The sequence below is a fragment of the Vanessa atalanta genome, chromosome 6 (assembly GCF_905147765.1).
Source record: "Vanessa atalanta chromosome 6, ilVanAtal1.2, whole genome shotgun sequence".
Lineage (NCBI taxonomy): Eukaryota > Metazoa > Arthropoda > Insecta > Lepidoptera > Nymphalidae > Vanessa > Vanessa atalanta.
Window position 1 is genome coordinate 5,401,767 of NC_061876.1, and position 17,858 is coordinate 5,419,624.

Below are 17,858 nucleotides of genomic sequence, written 5' to 3' on the forward strand. Positions count from 1 at the left end.
TAAATAGAAATACTTCTAAAACCCGCGTCGAATTTTCAATTTCAAAATGTTTAATAAAAATCAGCGTGTTATATTAAAATATGCTACAGCGTGAACCACACATATGAAAGAATCTGAATAAGATAAAAGGGAAATAGTATAGACACATAGACACACACAGATTTCATTTTATAGGAGTCTAATTGCTCGTTCTAAGGAGATAATTCAACAACTTTACATCTATGTCTTTAAATGACCACTCTCGAATTTGGACAATATGAAATATTTCTTCTAAAATTTAAAAAATTACATAAAAAGGCCGACGACAACTATAATAAAATTGACTTTGTCATTTCACCGCAATAAAGTATATTTTACATGGCAACACAAAATACAGTCATGGCAGTCGGGGTTGCTTACATACGCGTGAGATACGGTATAATTTGTATAAAATTAATATGTTAAGTATAAAATTTAAAGTTTTTCTGTACTTTAAATGTCTTTGGCATTTTTTAAATTATAAATCTTAAACAAAATTAACTACCCAAACTAAAGTAATATGACATATCTTGACAGCGCAGTGTTGCCTGTAATAATAAACGTTGTTATAATTCCGCAGCATGACAAAGATTTTTATATTATCTGTCGGCCTTTACTAAAAAACTTAAAACATTAAGACACATTGCACGACCAAATTACAACATCTAAAAAGAGAAAGCGAATAATTTACAACACTCATTCATTTATCTATACTTAGAGATTAAACTTACGTTATAATATCTTATTATTATTAAAATCAATCGATTCTAAAAAACGAAACGATCACAAATATTAAAATTCATATCTGTATATCTAATCAACTTTGTATAAGGATAGCACACAATACTTAGTTATATATAAAAAATATATTTGTCAGGGTTTCAGTGGGTCGGTTTATCAAATCAGTACACGTTGGATGCCTGTAGATTACTTCTATTATAAGTTTGTATAAAATACTAAGAAAACCAACACAATCGGCTCGAAATGAAATTAATCATTCAATTTTATTTATTAACATTTTGTTCCCTTTCTTACACACTGCCCGTAAAATTTCAAAAACAGAATTTACTAATAAAACTTCAATTAATTAACACAATTATGAAAATATATATAGCTAACATTTTAATTATTTCTTTTCGAATTTAATTATTAAAATTATTTGCCTAATTTAATAATTATAATCACTCGTCTTTATGTAAATAAATAATTAATAAATCTCTTAAATACCTTATTATATGATACGCTAAAATGTATACATAAACATTTTTAAAAAATCTTATTTACTAGTGATATGTTAATTTTGATTTGATATGTATGTATTACATTGATATGTTCATCACAACGATATGTAATGTTTCATCTTTGGTAGATTAGTTGATCGACTAATCGGATTTTATAGTTTAGTCCTCAGGCCAACCGAGGTCTTCCCCGATTAAATCGTAAAATCGTTGATTGTGCTGGACAAAGAATTTCCGTAACTTAGTGACGACTGCGGGGTCCACCCGAGGGTGCTTGCGGCCTTTTGTCTCCCGGAGGCACTTGTCCGTGGTGTCGTTACGCAAGCAGTAGAATCCTTTAGTTTCGTTGAAGTAGAAGTTTTTTCTTCCTGTTGTTAAACAATACTCCAGGATAAAAATTGCAAAAGTAAGACAGAAATCTCGAGTCTTGAGGTCGGTCGAAAAACTTTTGTTGTAAGGATGTCAAGAGTTCTCACCGAGGTAACTGACTTCTCTACCCGCTCGAAATGTTTTTTCATTACAAATTTCACAAAATATTTGATTGTTCATAATTTATTAAATTATTTTACTATGTATTTCGTACTTCTTAGGCATATTCATTAACACAAAATACGTATATATGTAATTTAATAAAAAAATAGATACCTATTCCTTAAAACAATATTTATAAAATAAATCTATGTATGTAAATCTTATGTAAAAATAAATATGTAGAAACGACGTATTTAAAAAATTGTGTTAGACTATTATTAATCTTAAGATAAAATGTCATAATCACCTATTTTGTGCTCCAATCCAAGAAATCTTTCGATGCGACGCAGCTGTGGCACCGGATCTTCAATCAGCTGATCACCGTTCACGACCAAAATCTGTTCCCGGGGGAATACTTCGAGCCATCGATGAAGATACGCGTGGTATAAGGATATAGCTATTGGCCTATGAAGAAAATAATATCATAAGGAAAAAGGCCCAGATATCTAAGTATGAGATAAACTATTCAATATTCTATATAAAAATGGGATTTAAACAATTATTTATCAAAAAAAAAAATATATTTTACAAAATACAGTCAAGTAGATTTGCTACTCATTGGTATTACATTTAAGTAAAGTAAGGCAAAGTCGAAATTTTAGTTGTATGAGTTTTATGAGTTATATTATAGTTATACTATAGTTGTTTTAGGCTATGAGCCTGTAATTGCTAGGGTAATTTCCGTATCGACATAACGACGTAAAGTCTCGTAAGAACGATGAATATAATGTAATTCAATTGAAATAATAAAATATAAATATATAATTCTAGAGAACTCAACCAATTGTTCACGATACGTCCTCCAGATAGATTTCCTGCATTGACTACTTGGAAATCCTTTTTTCTATGTATATATTAATTGTAATTCCGTAGTAAATACCATAGAGATTCATACATTAACTTTTTTATATTTTAAGTGTAAAAAGGAAAAAATTAACTAGTCTCATAAACGTATTATGTAAGGAAAAATTATATCCACGGTCCGGCAATCTTGCCGTTAATCAGAAAAAACTAAACAAGAATAGTACTAGCGTTAGAGTCTAAGAATAGTTTCTGCATTTTAAAATTGTCTAGACATTAGGTTAAAATAAGATTCTCACCTATAGGCGATATTTATAGAACCATCAGGTGCCAACGCGAGATGTTCAAATGGTTTCGCAGCATCAGGTAGTGGATGGCCCACGAGGGATACCGTCGGTGCCGAGGGTGTGGCTCGACTGCGTAGCTGAGTATAGTCAGATATGGCTCGTGTCACTGGTTCCCGCACTATGAGTAACAGACGCACCGATGAATTCATCGCACGCACCCTTTCTGGTACCTAAAAAATATTTTCCATGAATTCCTTTTTCATAAAACACTTACAAAATAATAAGGAAAATGTTATCAACATGAACCATAAAGAATATTTACATATCACAAAAGACTTACGTAAATATATTCAGATCAAAATTCAATTTTAATATTTTCACTATTATGCTAAACGAGCGAATAAATTTCGCAGAACTTTTAGCATGTTCTGAAAATATTTTCGACGGTATAATTAGTTTAATTAATTATTACATTTACGTAATTGAGTCGGTAAAAACTGTATGTTCTTCTTATAAAAATATTTTTAGTTAAGTTACAAGATTTTTTAAGGTAAATATGAATTATTCATAATGATAAAGTATGTTTATAGCATGCGTAACATTTCTTTATCCCAATTAGCTACAGTGTACGAATTGGTACGATTGTTTTCGTTATAAGCCTTGCCAAGAAATGCCATGTAATATTTACTCAGTAAACAAACCACGACACGCTATTTATTCCTTACCTCGGGGGTAACGAAGTAGCTTGGACTTTTTTCTATAGTTATTTGCCCTTTAAATGAAAGAGGCATTTTGCTTCGATACCATTCTAAGCCGAGGGCGTAATTTTCATCACGGTCGAAGAAATGCACTTCTCCTGACGCCTTTTGTACCATAGGATGTAGATACAGCATTTCTAAGAGAGCACGGGTCCCGCATTTACGAACTCCAATGATAAGTGCCTGCAGGAAAAATATAATAATTATAGATTATTATAATATAATATTCATTGTTGTGAGCAGAGCTTTTTCTTTGGGAAAATATTTATATCTGAGAAGATCAATGGGAGATATTTTTATTCCTAAAAGTCTATTATTTGTTGTTATTCTCTCTAATTGTGGTGTTGGAGTACAAGTAGCACTTATGTAGCCTATATTGGCGGCAATTGCCAGATGTCAGTGCAGAAATATATGTGTCAAGACGTTTATACCTGCGGGAGTCGGCGGGCAGGCCGCGGCGCGCGTGGCGGTTTTAACCTTTTTCTTAGAGCCATAGGGTGGCTTATTGTACGACTGCTCTCTTGACTTTGTAATATCTTACGGCCTTCGCTGGCAGCTGACGCCATGCTCGCCGCCTGTGGAAATACACCACTTGATCTCGCTACCTTCAAAATGTAGGAAACATTTCATTTTGGGATAGAAAAGCATTTGAAACACTATTTTATTTTTAATAATGTAACATGGTTATTTACTTTACATTATACTGTGGAATTTATATTTTAAATTCAATAATCTATATTGCTCTTCTTAAAACCAGCTAAAACTAAAATCAACATCTTTATCGTATCAAAAGGAAAGGTTGTCTATTTAAGTCGTTTCGAGTGTTTACAATAATAAAGGACGACGAATTATAATCTTAAAATTCTCGGATAAACCTACAAAAAGAATATCATTTAGAGATTTCGATAACTCGTTGACTCGTGCAAACATAAGCTCGAAATCACGATTTAAAAAAATACATTGAAATAATTTTCTATAGTCGATTTAAGATTGGTGACGATATAAGATTTGGTCGTTGTCTATATTTCACGAAAAATATTTCTCAAGTTACTCAAAATTCGCAAAATTTCCTTAAAAAATTGAATACCTGTCAATTTAATAAATTAGTCAATGAAAACATGGCGAGTTAACCTGTATATGTTGGATAAAAACTTACTACATCTATATCAACCGCAATAGGACTTTGTCCGACAGTGGGACATTTATAGATTATTAATTTCAGAAACCTTCGTATCTATAAATAGATATCTATATCTCATCCTCTAAATAGATATCTTCTTATTCATAAATCAGAATCAAAATATACTTTATTCAAGACGGCTTTTACAAGCACTTTTGAATCGTCATTTAACAAACTATATTAAGTGAAGCTACCACCGGTGCGGAATGCAGATTCTACCGAGAAGTACCGGCAAGAAACTTCGTAGTTACTCTTTTTCAACATTTATAAAGTCATGTTAGTTAAACACAATTATATCGCTCATTAAATATAGATATATCTCCAACACTTTCCAGATATAAAGCTTAGTTTATAGCGAATCGGTAATAATATTCAACCAAGAACTTCCATTCCGCACAAAATACAATTGATTTGTATTTTCTTTGCAATTCCTGAAGGACCTTGTTCCTAATGCAATAAGAGCTATAGTTGTGTATCTTATCTAACCGGTTTGTTCTTCATTGTAGACACAAATCAGTGAATCAGTTTCCATTAGTGCATAGCCTTTGTAGTCGTTCCAATGCGATTCATCATTTAACATACAATTTAACTGAGTGTCTCTCAATCTGTGATCGTCGAAAATATGATGAACTAAGATTTAGTTTACCTTCTCTCTCATTTGAATGTTAGGTTTATTTTTTAAGCATTTATTTACAAATATAAGTTCCCTTCTTAGGATATATTGATTATGTCTAAGGCGATTACATTTTTGTACCAGCTGCCCGCCCTGACATCGTACGGGTAAAATTCATACAAAGTCACCCCTCGCTCCCCGTTTTAAGTCGAAATTTCCGAAAATCCTCTCTTATAGCACGCTTGTTATAAAATAAATTCATATTCCTCAGATTTTTAGACTCAGTCAAGGCAAGCGATTTTATAAGTATATATATTTATATCTATAATTACAATTAAGCGGATGGACCATCTGATAAAATATGTACGCCGAGCCAAGGCAACCCATTTTACAGAATACGCAAATATTAGCCAAAGATTACGGATTCAAAACTGAATTTGTATGTACTTTTTTGTTCATGGTTGGCAATGGTGAAGGTAACCCTAATGAAGAAGCTTCAAATGTCGAAAACAATTGCCACATATATACGTAACAAGTCACGTAGGATCCACGTGATCGAATAACCTCCAAACCTTCCCAAGAAGAGGTGACCTTAACGGCGGCCATTGACCTTCAGTCATTTACACAGTCGCCAACAAAGTAAGGGATATAATAAGAGGATTCTTGAGCTTGTAATTATTCTGATTTACTCAAATTTAATAGCAAATTACAGCAATATGAAGTACAGATGTGTATTATAATTGTGGCGGTTAATATCCTCTTGGGTTAATTTCGCTGATTTTTCTATTGTTTATATGACTATTGTTCATTGCGATAAAATCCGTCAATCAAGATACTGAGTTTGACTTAAAACAAGTACCTAGTTACTGAGTGGAGATCAGGTTAGAAACAGTACAGATAACAAAGTTATCATTATTTTCATTGTTCAAACGAATATTAACTAAACAAATACTAGTATTAAAGGGTACAACTACGGAATTGGACCCAATAAAAGACGTACCGAGGTAGACATGTATTGTATACACATGTACATATTTATATTGTTAGCAGGTGGACGGGCGAATGGGCTACCTGATCGTAAGAGGTCACCTCCGCCAATAGACATTGGCGCCATAAGAAATGTTAATCATTCCCTATGTGATACAAACCTTGGAAACTAGGGTGTTATGTCGTTTTTGCCTTGCTCACCCTTTTACCTGGAACTCAACAGCAACAAGTATTGCTATTTGGTGGTAAAATTTGATAAGTGGGTGATGCCTATACAGTCAAGGTTGCATAAAGCAATCAATTTAACCAAGTTAATTTTTTAACAAGAAAAAAATAGTTCAACTAAGGATATAAATGAATGAATACTTTATTAATTTATGAACTTAAAGTATTACGGTCGAAGCAGATTTATCAATTTATTTTCATTGTTAAAGTATTAAATATTACTAATATTTATAACGCTTTATTATTTTTTTTACAAAGAGAATTAAATAATATTACAAAGCAAACCGAAATAATAATATGTTAGGATAAGCCTTATTGATCTATATAAGACTTCGCAAAACGAGGTTATTTGTAATATGTCCATGTAGACGTTATCATAGTACTACCGCTATATATCGTAAAGTGTCTGTAACTTCGAGGTAATTCAACAACGGTGTCATAAATTCAGGGTAAGGTAGCCCATGTATGTATGCAATATTCCAATTGAAATCGTAAACCGTTTCATTAAAGATTAAAATGGTTTAAACGTATATACTGCTATCTATTTGATGGTATCTTAAAGCAGGTGGAAACATTACGCCTTCAGAAAATAGAGACCACGATAGTTCACAGTAGGGCTTGGTCTGACACGCCCATCACGTAGTCATCATGATCGTAACATCGAACCGATGTTAAAGATACAGGCTGTTATACAAGATAATTTACTTTAGAATTAAAATAAAATGTTTTTTTTTTTTTAAAACAAAGGACAATAAAACTTTTTTAATCGTTTATTTTAAGATACTGCTTTACTATTTATTACCAGACAGTTATGTAGCAGTATATAAATATCGCAACAGACGTTTTAGTTAATATAAATTTAAAGTCACTTTGATAATGAAACTAATGAAGCATGAGCTTCGTGCTTAAAAGCTTGTTTATTTCCGTCTCTAAAATTGCATCGTCAATTTATTTAAAATTTATCTGAAGATCTTACAGGTTCATTAAGTTCCTTTCAACACTGAGGACTGCCACTCTGGACGTTATCAGGAGTACAAGATTTATAAGTATCCTTAACCAACACTGAATCTCAATAAGATAAGATAAATCTTCGAAATCTTTTATTTTTTAACACTCGTGAAGTGAATAATATTAAAATTAAATTATTCCTTACATAAGGACAATCGATGCTCTATAAAATTATAGTACAAGATTTTTTTTAGTACGTTTGTCGCTCAAACCTTTATACCTTAAACATTTACATGAAATTATTCATTAAAAAAAATACAACGCTTCTTTAAATCTAAGAAAGGATAGTTTTTCTAAGAGATTTTATTTATATGTTTCTTAGAATTTACTTTATTGTTTAGAAAAGAAAAATTATAGTTAGGTATTCCAAATAGACCACATTTCATATTAAAATTTATAAATATGAATAATTTAAAACATTTATATTATTAACATTATTTTATGTAGGTCAGCGTTTGGGTTGTGACGTCATGGTTACCACTGCTGACCGCTGTCACCTTATTCTTTACACCACTAATATACCATTAATCTTGGGAATCCTGTAGTAGCACTGGCTCATCCTTTAAATACAACGATAACAAGTATTGCTGTTTACTGGTATATAATATGATGACGATCTTTAAAGAGAATATCTCAAAGCTGGACGCAGGCCTCCTCTCCATGTGAGTAGAAGATTTGGAACTTATAACCACCAAACAACTCCTATGCAGGTTGGTGAAGTCGAATGTGTCATTTCATGAATAATAATAAATTTATAAATGAATCGCATCAAAATTCAGTAATATCGAGTATTCGACAAATGTAAAAAAAATATATTTTTATTTAATATGCGACTTGAAGTGTAATATTACATATTAGACAAATAATGAACGGCTTTACCTGTTTAGCGGGTGAATCGATAAACAATGCCTTCTATGTCTTCTTTCGATAGCCGAAAGATCGAATGTAAGATCGTCTAAGAGCGTTAATAAAGAAGATAAGTAATATAGATATTTAATTTAATTATCAGAAGTTCAATTCTGTAATTCACTTCGTATATCACTCGTGAAATTTTAATACTAATTTACGGTGATACACCATTTTGATACGTGTATCATATACATTTTATAACGACCATAATAATCAATGTCGCATATGGGTGCAATGAATTTCGAGTTTATTCTTACAGAATACCTCTACTGGATAAGCACGGACTGTAAGTGTACTGTCACTTCAGTAGATTAGTTCTAAAACTAAAAACAAACATTTCTGTTTTACACTCCCGACGTCTGGCAAATATAACTTAAAGTGACATTTATGTGAGCGACGATCGTTTCTTTTAATTAAACTGTTACTATGTCGCTTTCGTCGTTTCATTATTTTGCTGTTTGTGCTTTTTAAATTTTTTATTCATCTAAATACATATGTATATATATTTTAAATAATTTTTATTTTGATTAGTATTAAACCGATGGATCTAACGGGGACATTTTTTCTCACGTATTCCTTATTGAACATAAATGAGCATTAAGAAAGATTTTTTCAAAAATTGATCAAATGATTTAAATGCGAATAAAAGTCAATAGTGAAATTCGCCATTTCTTTTGTTAATGAGTTAAAGAATAATTTTGTTTTTATGGTATACGAAATAGATCTTTTTTTTTAACTTTTATTCCTTTATTTTTAAAAGAATCTTCTAGCTGAAGAAACTAGGGGTAGGAGAAATTACCTAACAAAGTGAAGTTATATATAGAACAGTTATAGGTACATTGCCTTTACCAAATTATTTATTTGAGCCGGGTTTTATTTGCAGATTTTTCACTACTCAAACAAATTGCACTTGCATTTTTCCATACAAAATATTGGTTTTGGGAAATTAATTTATCAAATAGCGCTTGTCAGCTCTTTGTTGCTACATTTTTGTCAGTATTGATTGTCATTTGAAAAAAAAAGCTGTTTTCATTTATTTTACGCTTAAGTTTGGTTGTAATATTATAACTTTATTTGGCCTTAATTTTGTAACATGGCGATTGAAAGGTTCTACTTAAACAAAGAATACTAGTGGGTCTACCGCGAAACTTCGCGTTTAATCAAAAGTTTTTTGTAATTTCGAAACGTATGACAGGATTTGTTTTGATTTTATTTCATTGTACGCTGCAAGTCACACATTTAGCGCCAAAATGATGAAACCTCTTTTGAATAAAATTTTTAATATCTAATAGTATACATTAGTTCAGTTAGAATTGGAGGTTGTGAAAAACAATTTACTTTACTTTTGTTTACGTTTTTATTTTATTTTTCTTAAACAGCCGTCGTACCGCTCTCTACTGGCCAGTAACTTTTTTCCGCTCTCTAAAATTAATTCTTTGTTAAATCGTAACGATTTAGTAAATTGCAATTAACAATTCTCTTTGATATTCTGCACATCTACGGCTGGATTTCTTCAAAATGAGACCAAAACCGAGTTTTTATGTGCAGCTATCGTCCCATAATCACTGGGACAATAAGATTACGCTATTAATACATATATATTGATTTAGAATCGAATTAAAAGTATAGAAAAATATTAATCGTGATTTATTGCTTCGTTACGTGCTTACTATTCCAGTCGTATATAATAAAAATAATAATATGAGATATTCGGAACTAAGGCGATCGTTAAAGCTAAAAGATATATTATATCTTAACCTGTTTGTAGTGCGACGTTTCAAACGTTGTAAATGTATCCATTTTACGCTCTAATTGCGGAATTGTTCATGTGGATTTAGAACATACGTTTGTGTATTTACAGGCAACAATACAATTCGCAGTTGCATTTTGAGCAGTAATATCACCTTGGTTGGCTTGGTCTCAGATTCACTGTATTCATTTTTTTATCAGAACAAGATAAATGATTATATTTTTAGATGTATTAAAATTAAGTAACAGCCTGTAAATGTCCCACTGCTGTACTAAGGCCTCTTCTCCTTTGAGAAGAAGGATTGGAGCTTATTCCATCTCGCTGCTCCAATGCGGATTGGTGGATACACATATGGCAGTATTTTGTTGAAAATAGACACATGCAGATTTCTTCGCGATGTTTTCCTACAACGCTGAGCACGAGATGAATTATAAACACAAATCAAGCACATAAAAATTCAGTTTTGCTTGCTGCTTGTTAAGATAAGATGCACGAGCTCTAACCACTGGTCCATCACGGCTCAAGGTAAATTAAATCAAGCCATATTATTATTAACAGGAATAAAAGAAATGCACGAAAATGTTCTATACATTTTCATGCATTTTAAAATCAATGACAAAAGACAATTGAAAATTAAATTAAGTATTTAGTTTCACAAAATTATATATCCAAGTACAAACATTCAAACACAAGATGAAAAAAATCATCACCATTAATTTTTCAGAAATATTTACCAAAAACGTAATTGAAAGGTTTTAGTGGCAAAATTTCACGCAGACACAAAAAGGTGGATACTATTGAAATCTAGTTTCATTTTGTATGAATACGGCTACGAATTTCGAAACAAAAAAGAGCAAAAAAGAGAAAGTATGGTACAAAAACGCAGCTCAGATTTGTATTGTTAACGTTACACTAGGGCACCACGTACTTAACCTGGTAATTAATGATGCAACTACTTACTTGAATGCTGTAAAGAGCGCTGTCGTAGAGCACGTGAAAAGTTAGAAACAGTGATAGAAGCGTGACGGAGAGGAGGGCCGCGGCGAGCTTGGGCCGCGACACTCCGACCACGAGCACGCAGTCTGCCAGCTCGCCCTCCGCCGGCCGAAATGACGACCGCGGCAACCATCTAAGAAAATAAATAATCATTATTATTTTTCCGAGATTTCGCTTCTCATGCCTGTACAATAACGACTTTAAATGGTTGAAATATTAAAATCACCTTTCATATTCATCACAAAAAAATTACAACAAAGTTATGTATATTCACAGTAACATTAATAGAATCTGTGATAATCATTGTATGAAAACGAGATTTAAGGATAAGCCTATAACGCCAAGTTTGCGTCTCCGCAAAGTCAATAAATCCTTCTCGGGGAAAGGTATTTGATTCTATAATAAAATTCATAAATCCAAATCATTCCTTAAAAAAACATTAATAAATAAATAATATTATAAAGATGATATAATATGTAGAGCTAATACTTTGAGATAGGATATATTTTATTTTATTGTATTTAACTAACATAATATCTCTGGAACATAATGTTTGTGGAATATTTACAGGCCGCTAATGTTCCAAAACATTACGAGTCCAATTGTGACTCTGACAAATTATTTAGCATTTGCCTTAGGTTATTAAATTTCTATGTTATATCGTTCATTATTTTTACATTTTAATTTTATTAACATATACATATTAAATAGCTAGCTTATTGTAATTTGGTAAAATTGTATCGTCACAAAACAGATTGTCGTATTTTTATTTGACTAAAAAGGTTTTCAATAATCTAGTTGGTATATGTACTGTAATTATTAGAAAATAATAAAATATTGCTAAACGCTAAATGTTTTACTTGTACCTTTCAAACTACTATTCATATTTAATTGGCTAGTAAAGTTGACTATTTCAAAGTACTTGTAAAGAACTAATTAAAAAAAGATCTAAATATTCGTGTCTTATGTCAAATTACTTTTTTGTCCCATTTGCTGTCGAAACACTTGGCCCTTGGAATAATGGTGCAAAAAGCTTCATCAAAAGTATAACACCTTGCCTTATTGCCTCCACTGGTGATAGGAGGGCTGGTTCGTTTTTAGCCCAGAGGATCGGAATTGCGATTCAACGGGGAAATGCTGCTAACATTCTTGCCACCATTCCACACGGTCAAGATTTATACAGTAACAGTATTTAAGCACATAATGTTATCAATTCTTATGTTAATAAATTTATTTAATGATTAATCATAGTTCATTTCGTATTTAATCATTTATATACGTGTAATAAAATACGAATCACGTACATATATGTAAATTGAAACCCGTATATATTCCTGAAAATGTCATTTTCAAGAGAACGTTTCATGTCTACGCGCTACTAAGCGGGTTGACAGATATACAAAAGCTTCCAACGCAACGGTTCCCGATAACTGCTGGTCGGAAACACACGAATAAAAAACCAACCGCAAAACGTACATGCTAACCTTTTACTATAATTAGTCCCAGCTTGTAACAAACTTCAAAATTGGAATTTTTGTTTCTTTCTTTTTTGCTTTTTATAATAATAAACAGTACAAGGTATTTTAATTTAAAATAAATTAATATAATATAATTATTTCTATTAACTAACACAAAACTAATTAAAATTACGAATTTGACATAATAGTTTTTTAACTATTTTATAAATTAAAGATTTTTCCATACTGTCAACAAAAAAGCATATAATATACGATATGTATATAAATTTACTTACAGAATGTCAAGTGGCAAGGACTGCGAACAGCTCCTGTAGTTTGCCTCAGGTCGGTGATGTTTAGTCGGCAGAGACTGACTCATCTGCGCACGCGACTCCATGTGTCTTCCATTTAACGTGCCCTTGTAATCCTTCAATTTTCTACATTGTACTTGTGTAAAATAATCTTTTTCACGCTATAATTCCGTTTACGAATGTTAAGTTTGTTACTTGTTCTTCGTCATTTTTTTGTTTTTTATATTTTGATTCTGAAACAAACCTCTGGAGTTTTTCAATATATACATACATGCAATACATACATTAATAAAAATATAATAAATATATCACAAACATAACCTAAAATTTCATTTAAAAAATAAAATGAATTTTCTTAATAACATACATACATAGAAGCTGTTCTCAAAAATAGTTAATTAAAATTCAAAACGAGAGCTTAAAAGGGCTATTATTAATGCTTAAAAAAATTGGCGCAATCCCAACTTCTTGAAAATGTTTTACAATGTCAACTCATAAAATCTTTGGACAAATCAAACGTACGTAACGTATAAGTACGAAACTGGTTAATTGGATTTACATTCGATAAACGCTTCTTAGCTTCAGAACGTAATTAACAGAAGTACACATAGATTAGTTTTTATATGTATTTTTGTCACACACACAACTCATGCTAAGGATGAAGGTGATCATTTATAATCAATTGGACCAATTCCCTAGCCGACTTCCATTAATAAATAAAAGCCTGCGTAATCGGCTAGAATTTCTTTAATTTGAGTTAATATTAAAAACATTTCTATGATAGAATGAGAATTACTACCCCAATGTTTTTAAAGGATACCAGTATATTTTCCAATAAACAAGAATATTGTTTTTAGAATTTCAATTTCAAAATATTTATTTTAATACTCTATGCTTTTAAACTTTTAGTTTTATTGCAAAGCTAGACAAATATGTACACAAAACAAAAGAGCTTAGTATTTTATTGAAACCGTTCTTTGTAGAACGCTTTCCAATAAATATTTTCTTAATGAGTTTGGTTTAATTAAACGTAGCATAAAGCTCGTGGGTTCGTTTATGTGGACTGTAAATATGAAATTACTTTTTATATTTTCTTTTTCTGGGAAAACGTTCTATATTAATCTATGATATATTTTGTCGCTGTATATCATTTTGTCAACGTCTACTCAGTGGTCAAATTCATCGCAATGGCAACGAATTACCTAGCGATGAATGTCGCTAATTCGATGCTGATTAATTGCGTAAATTCAGCATTTATAAATGATTTTAAAATGGGATTTACTCGGAGTGTTTTTTTAAGTATCTACTGAAATTAATATATTTTTTAAAACACGACACTGTAATTGCTTTATAAATATAAATATGTCAATAGATATATGTATATATATTTTACATACCATGTTACAGAGAACCGCACCATAACCCTGTAACAATAGAAATTATTTTTAATTACACAAATTCATTAATTTCCGAGACATAGATTCGCTTTAGAAATGGATAGATGTGGTCAAAAAAAAAATCTAAAATATAGATTGAAAGCAAAATACTAGGAAGGCAGACCTTACTATCAGATATGAGTAATAAATTCACAGGATAAAGAAAGATATACATAGATAGACATTACAAAAAAATGCATAAAAACCGACTGATATTTGCCTACATATATAGTTTTACTACTAAAACTAAATAATAATATTTTTCGTGAAAGCAAAGCGAAGTTGGAAGCACACAGCATACTCGTACATACAGCAATCGGTATCGAGGTACTCTACATCGTTCAACGCAGTACGTTGCCTTCTATTCCGTTTGTAGTCACAAACAATTGTAGCTCGTAAAGTCTAGGTGGATTATCATTCGAGTTCTAGTTTGCTTTTAAAAGTTTGTGTACGTACTTAGTTACCAATAGCGTTGTGTGGCTTGAGTTTGAAATCTAGTACCAGGTCAATACATTTTTGGTTTTGTAATTAATTAAAATAAAATAAATAATAATTCACTTGTTCACTACTAACCACTGAAATAAATTTGATGTTTTTTTTTAAGTAGTAAAGTTAAATCTCTATTAACATCCGTCGACTGGCCCCTAAAATGAGCAAAGCCTTAGCCGACAACTCGTATCTACATATTTGTCCCTAACATGTACATGTTTACTAAAATAAAAACACACGAATGCGGAAATTTCATTAGTCTGTTTATGTAACTAGACATAAAATGTTAACTATCATAAATACCATTAAAAGCGAGCGAATTACATATATAACAATTATGTCTTCATTTTGCCATTTTTATGTTACATCGCTGCTGTTATTGCAGACGGTCGCATGTAAAAGTTTAATTTATACAATTCATTCAACAATTTTATGACTTCGTAGTTTCCATGGTAACGAATGTGTGACGTCACATCTTAAGCATTAAATCCTTAAAATAGTTTTACATGACTATTTGGAATTTAAAATTGGAACTAAATTTTACATCAATATCAGAAGCAATTACTTGGTGGTAGGACTTTGTGCAAACTCGTCTGTAGTAGGTAGCACCCACTCATCAGATATTCTGCCGCCAAGCTACTTGGTATTGTTGTGTTTCGGTTTGAAGGGTGAGTGAGCCAGTGTAACAACAGGCACAAGAGACATAACATCTTAGTTCTCAAGGTGGTGGTTGTTGGTGGCGCATTGGCGAAGTAAGGGATGGTTAAATATTTCTAACAGCGCCAATGTCTATGGGCGGTGGTGATCTCTTAACATCAGGTGGACCATTTGCCGGTCCACCTACCTATTACATAAAAAAGCAGTGATGGTAGCGATATTTTGTTTATGGTGTGGTAATAGTTTATGGTATTAAAACTCACGGTTACTACATTCAATCACACCTCGGATTCGTATAATTTTCTGTGATGTATATTTTTACTTCAATAACTTATAATATTATAGCAAATTTAAAATAAGAAAATAAATAAATAAGTAATAAATATTGGACAACATCACATACATTACTGTGATCCCAATGTAAGTAGCTAAAGCACTCGTGTTATGGAAATCATAAGTAACGACGGTACCACATACACCCAGACCCAAGACATATACAAAAACAAAACATATAAAACTAATGAAATTTTTTTCTACGTCGACTCGGCCGGGAATAGAACCCGGGACATGGGAGTGTCATACCCATGAAAACCGGTGTACACACTACACGACTAAGGAAAAATAAAACTGTTTGGAACGAAGTTGCTTTCGCTGTATATTATGTTTTAAATAATAGACACAAGGAAATAAAATTGTAACAAAAGACCGGCGGAAATAAAAACAATAACAAAAAATAAGTTGAAATAAAACCGTATATAAAAGAAAGAGACGGCGAGGAAGAGAAAGAGAGGGTAAAGTCGCCTGGACGCGACGTAACCATTTACAAAAACATTTCCGCCAGTTCGTTCTACTGTAAGCCACATAAAAGAACTTCGTTCTAAAAATCACATTAGACAGATAGAGACCCACAAAGGCTTGTGACGTATACTCTTTGCATGATGAATTGATATAAAAGGTTTTAATAGATTTAACATATAAATACCCAAATGGCAATCGTATAATCGATCGTAAAACCGAAGTAAATAGATGTTTAAACAATCGAACCTATTTCGAGTTTCTACACGAAAGGTTTATAACCATTTATAGTTCATTTCATTAGCATTGAACAAAGCAGACAAGGCCAGTATAGCCCAGTAGATGTAATATAGACTAAATATATCAAGAGGAGATCGCCGGGTTAAATCCATACATGAATTCAAGTCGTTGTTTGATGCATTTTTTATCAGTTAATAATAAAATAAATACAGGAGATATCTTAGATTTTATTAACAGCCTGTAAATTTTCCCGCTGCTGGGCTAAAGGCCTCCTCTTCCTTTGAGTAGAAGGTTTGGAGCATATTCCACCACGCTGCTCCAATGCGGGTTGGCGGAATACACATGTGGCAGAATTTCGTTGAAATTAGACACATGCAGGTTTCCTCACGATGTTTTCCTTCACCGCCGAGCACGAGATGAATTATAAACACAAATTAAGCACATGAAAATTCAGTGGTGCCTGCCTGGGTTTGAACCCGAAATCATCGGTTAAGATGCACGCGTTCTAACCACTGGGCTATCTCGGCTCTATTTTATCTATTACATAAATAAATCTGTTCTCTCACTAAGGCACCCCTCCATGTTAAATATAATGTTATTTTTATATTTTTTCTTGTCTTGATTCTTACATTAGTTATCTCGCGGACACTTTGACAGCTTTTAAGCGCGTCCGTCACTCTTGCTAATGCAATCCGATACTTTAGCGTAGCGGGGCGCGGCTTCGCGATTGAATCGATGTATTTCTCATACGTAGTACGTTTTTTACTTTAATTATAATCCATGATTTATAGATAGATCTTTTTATAAAAATATTTTTTTTTATAAAAATCTCATCAACAAAATATATTTTTTAATCGTTATTTTACAAGGATATATTAAATGTAAAGCCGCCTATGACTAATAATAATTAACAGCTATTAAATCTGACTTGAAGATAATACAGAAATATAATACCTAAAAAGGGGTTACATGCTACTGCGCACTAAGAAAGGACTTCAAAAATTTATTTCTATGTGAGCGTCTACGTCGCGAAAGCCACTTGCGTAGCATTAACTACCACAGTTAATGCTACGCGGAAATTTGATGAAGACTCGGTCAGTGGTATTATATGTTATATAATAATATCAATGTTATTAGGCTTATTTGTTTGCATTTTTTCTCCCTATTTTTGG

The 17,858-nt window shown here is 31.8% G+C and overlaps 1 protein-coding gene across 1 annotated transcript; it reads right to left on the reverse strand.

Annotated features, from left to right (window-relative positions):
* Nucleotides 1-1,329: 1,329 nt before the first annotated feature.
* Nucleotides 1,330-14,494, reverse strand: LOC125064804 (heparan sulfate glucosamine 3-O-sulfotransferase 1). Its single transcript, XM_047672037.1, has 8 exons — nucleotides 14,467-14,494; nucleotides 13,055-13,302; nucleotides 11,266-11,434; nucleotides 4,065-4,208; nucleotides 3,601-3,816; nucleotides 2,888-3,105; nucleotides 2,035-2,192; nucleotides 1,330-1,624 (listed from the first exon to the last, which is right to left on the reverse strand). The coding sequence occupies exons 2-8, from the start codon at nucleotides 13,153-13,155 to the stop codon at nucleotides 1,419-1,421; spliced, it is 1,212 nt and encodes a 403-aa protein (XP_047527993.1). The 5' UTR covers nucleotides 13,156-13,302; nucleotides 14,467-14,494; the 3' UTR covers nucleotides 1,330-1,418.
* Nucleotides 14,495-17,858: the final 3,364 nt, after the last annotated feature.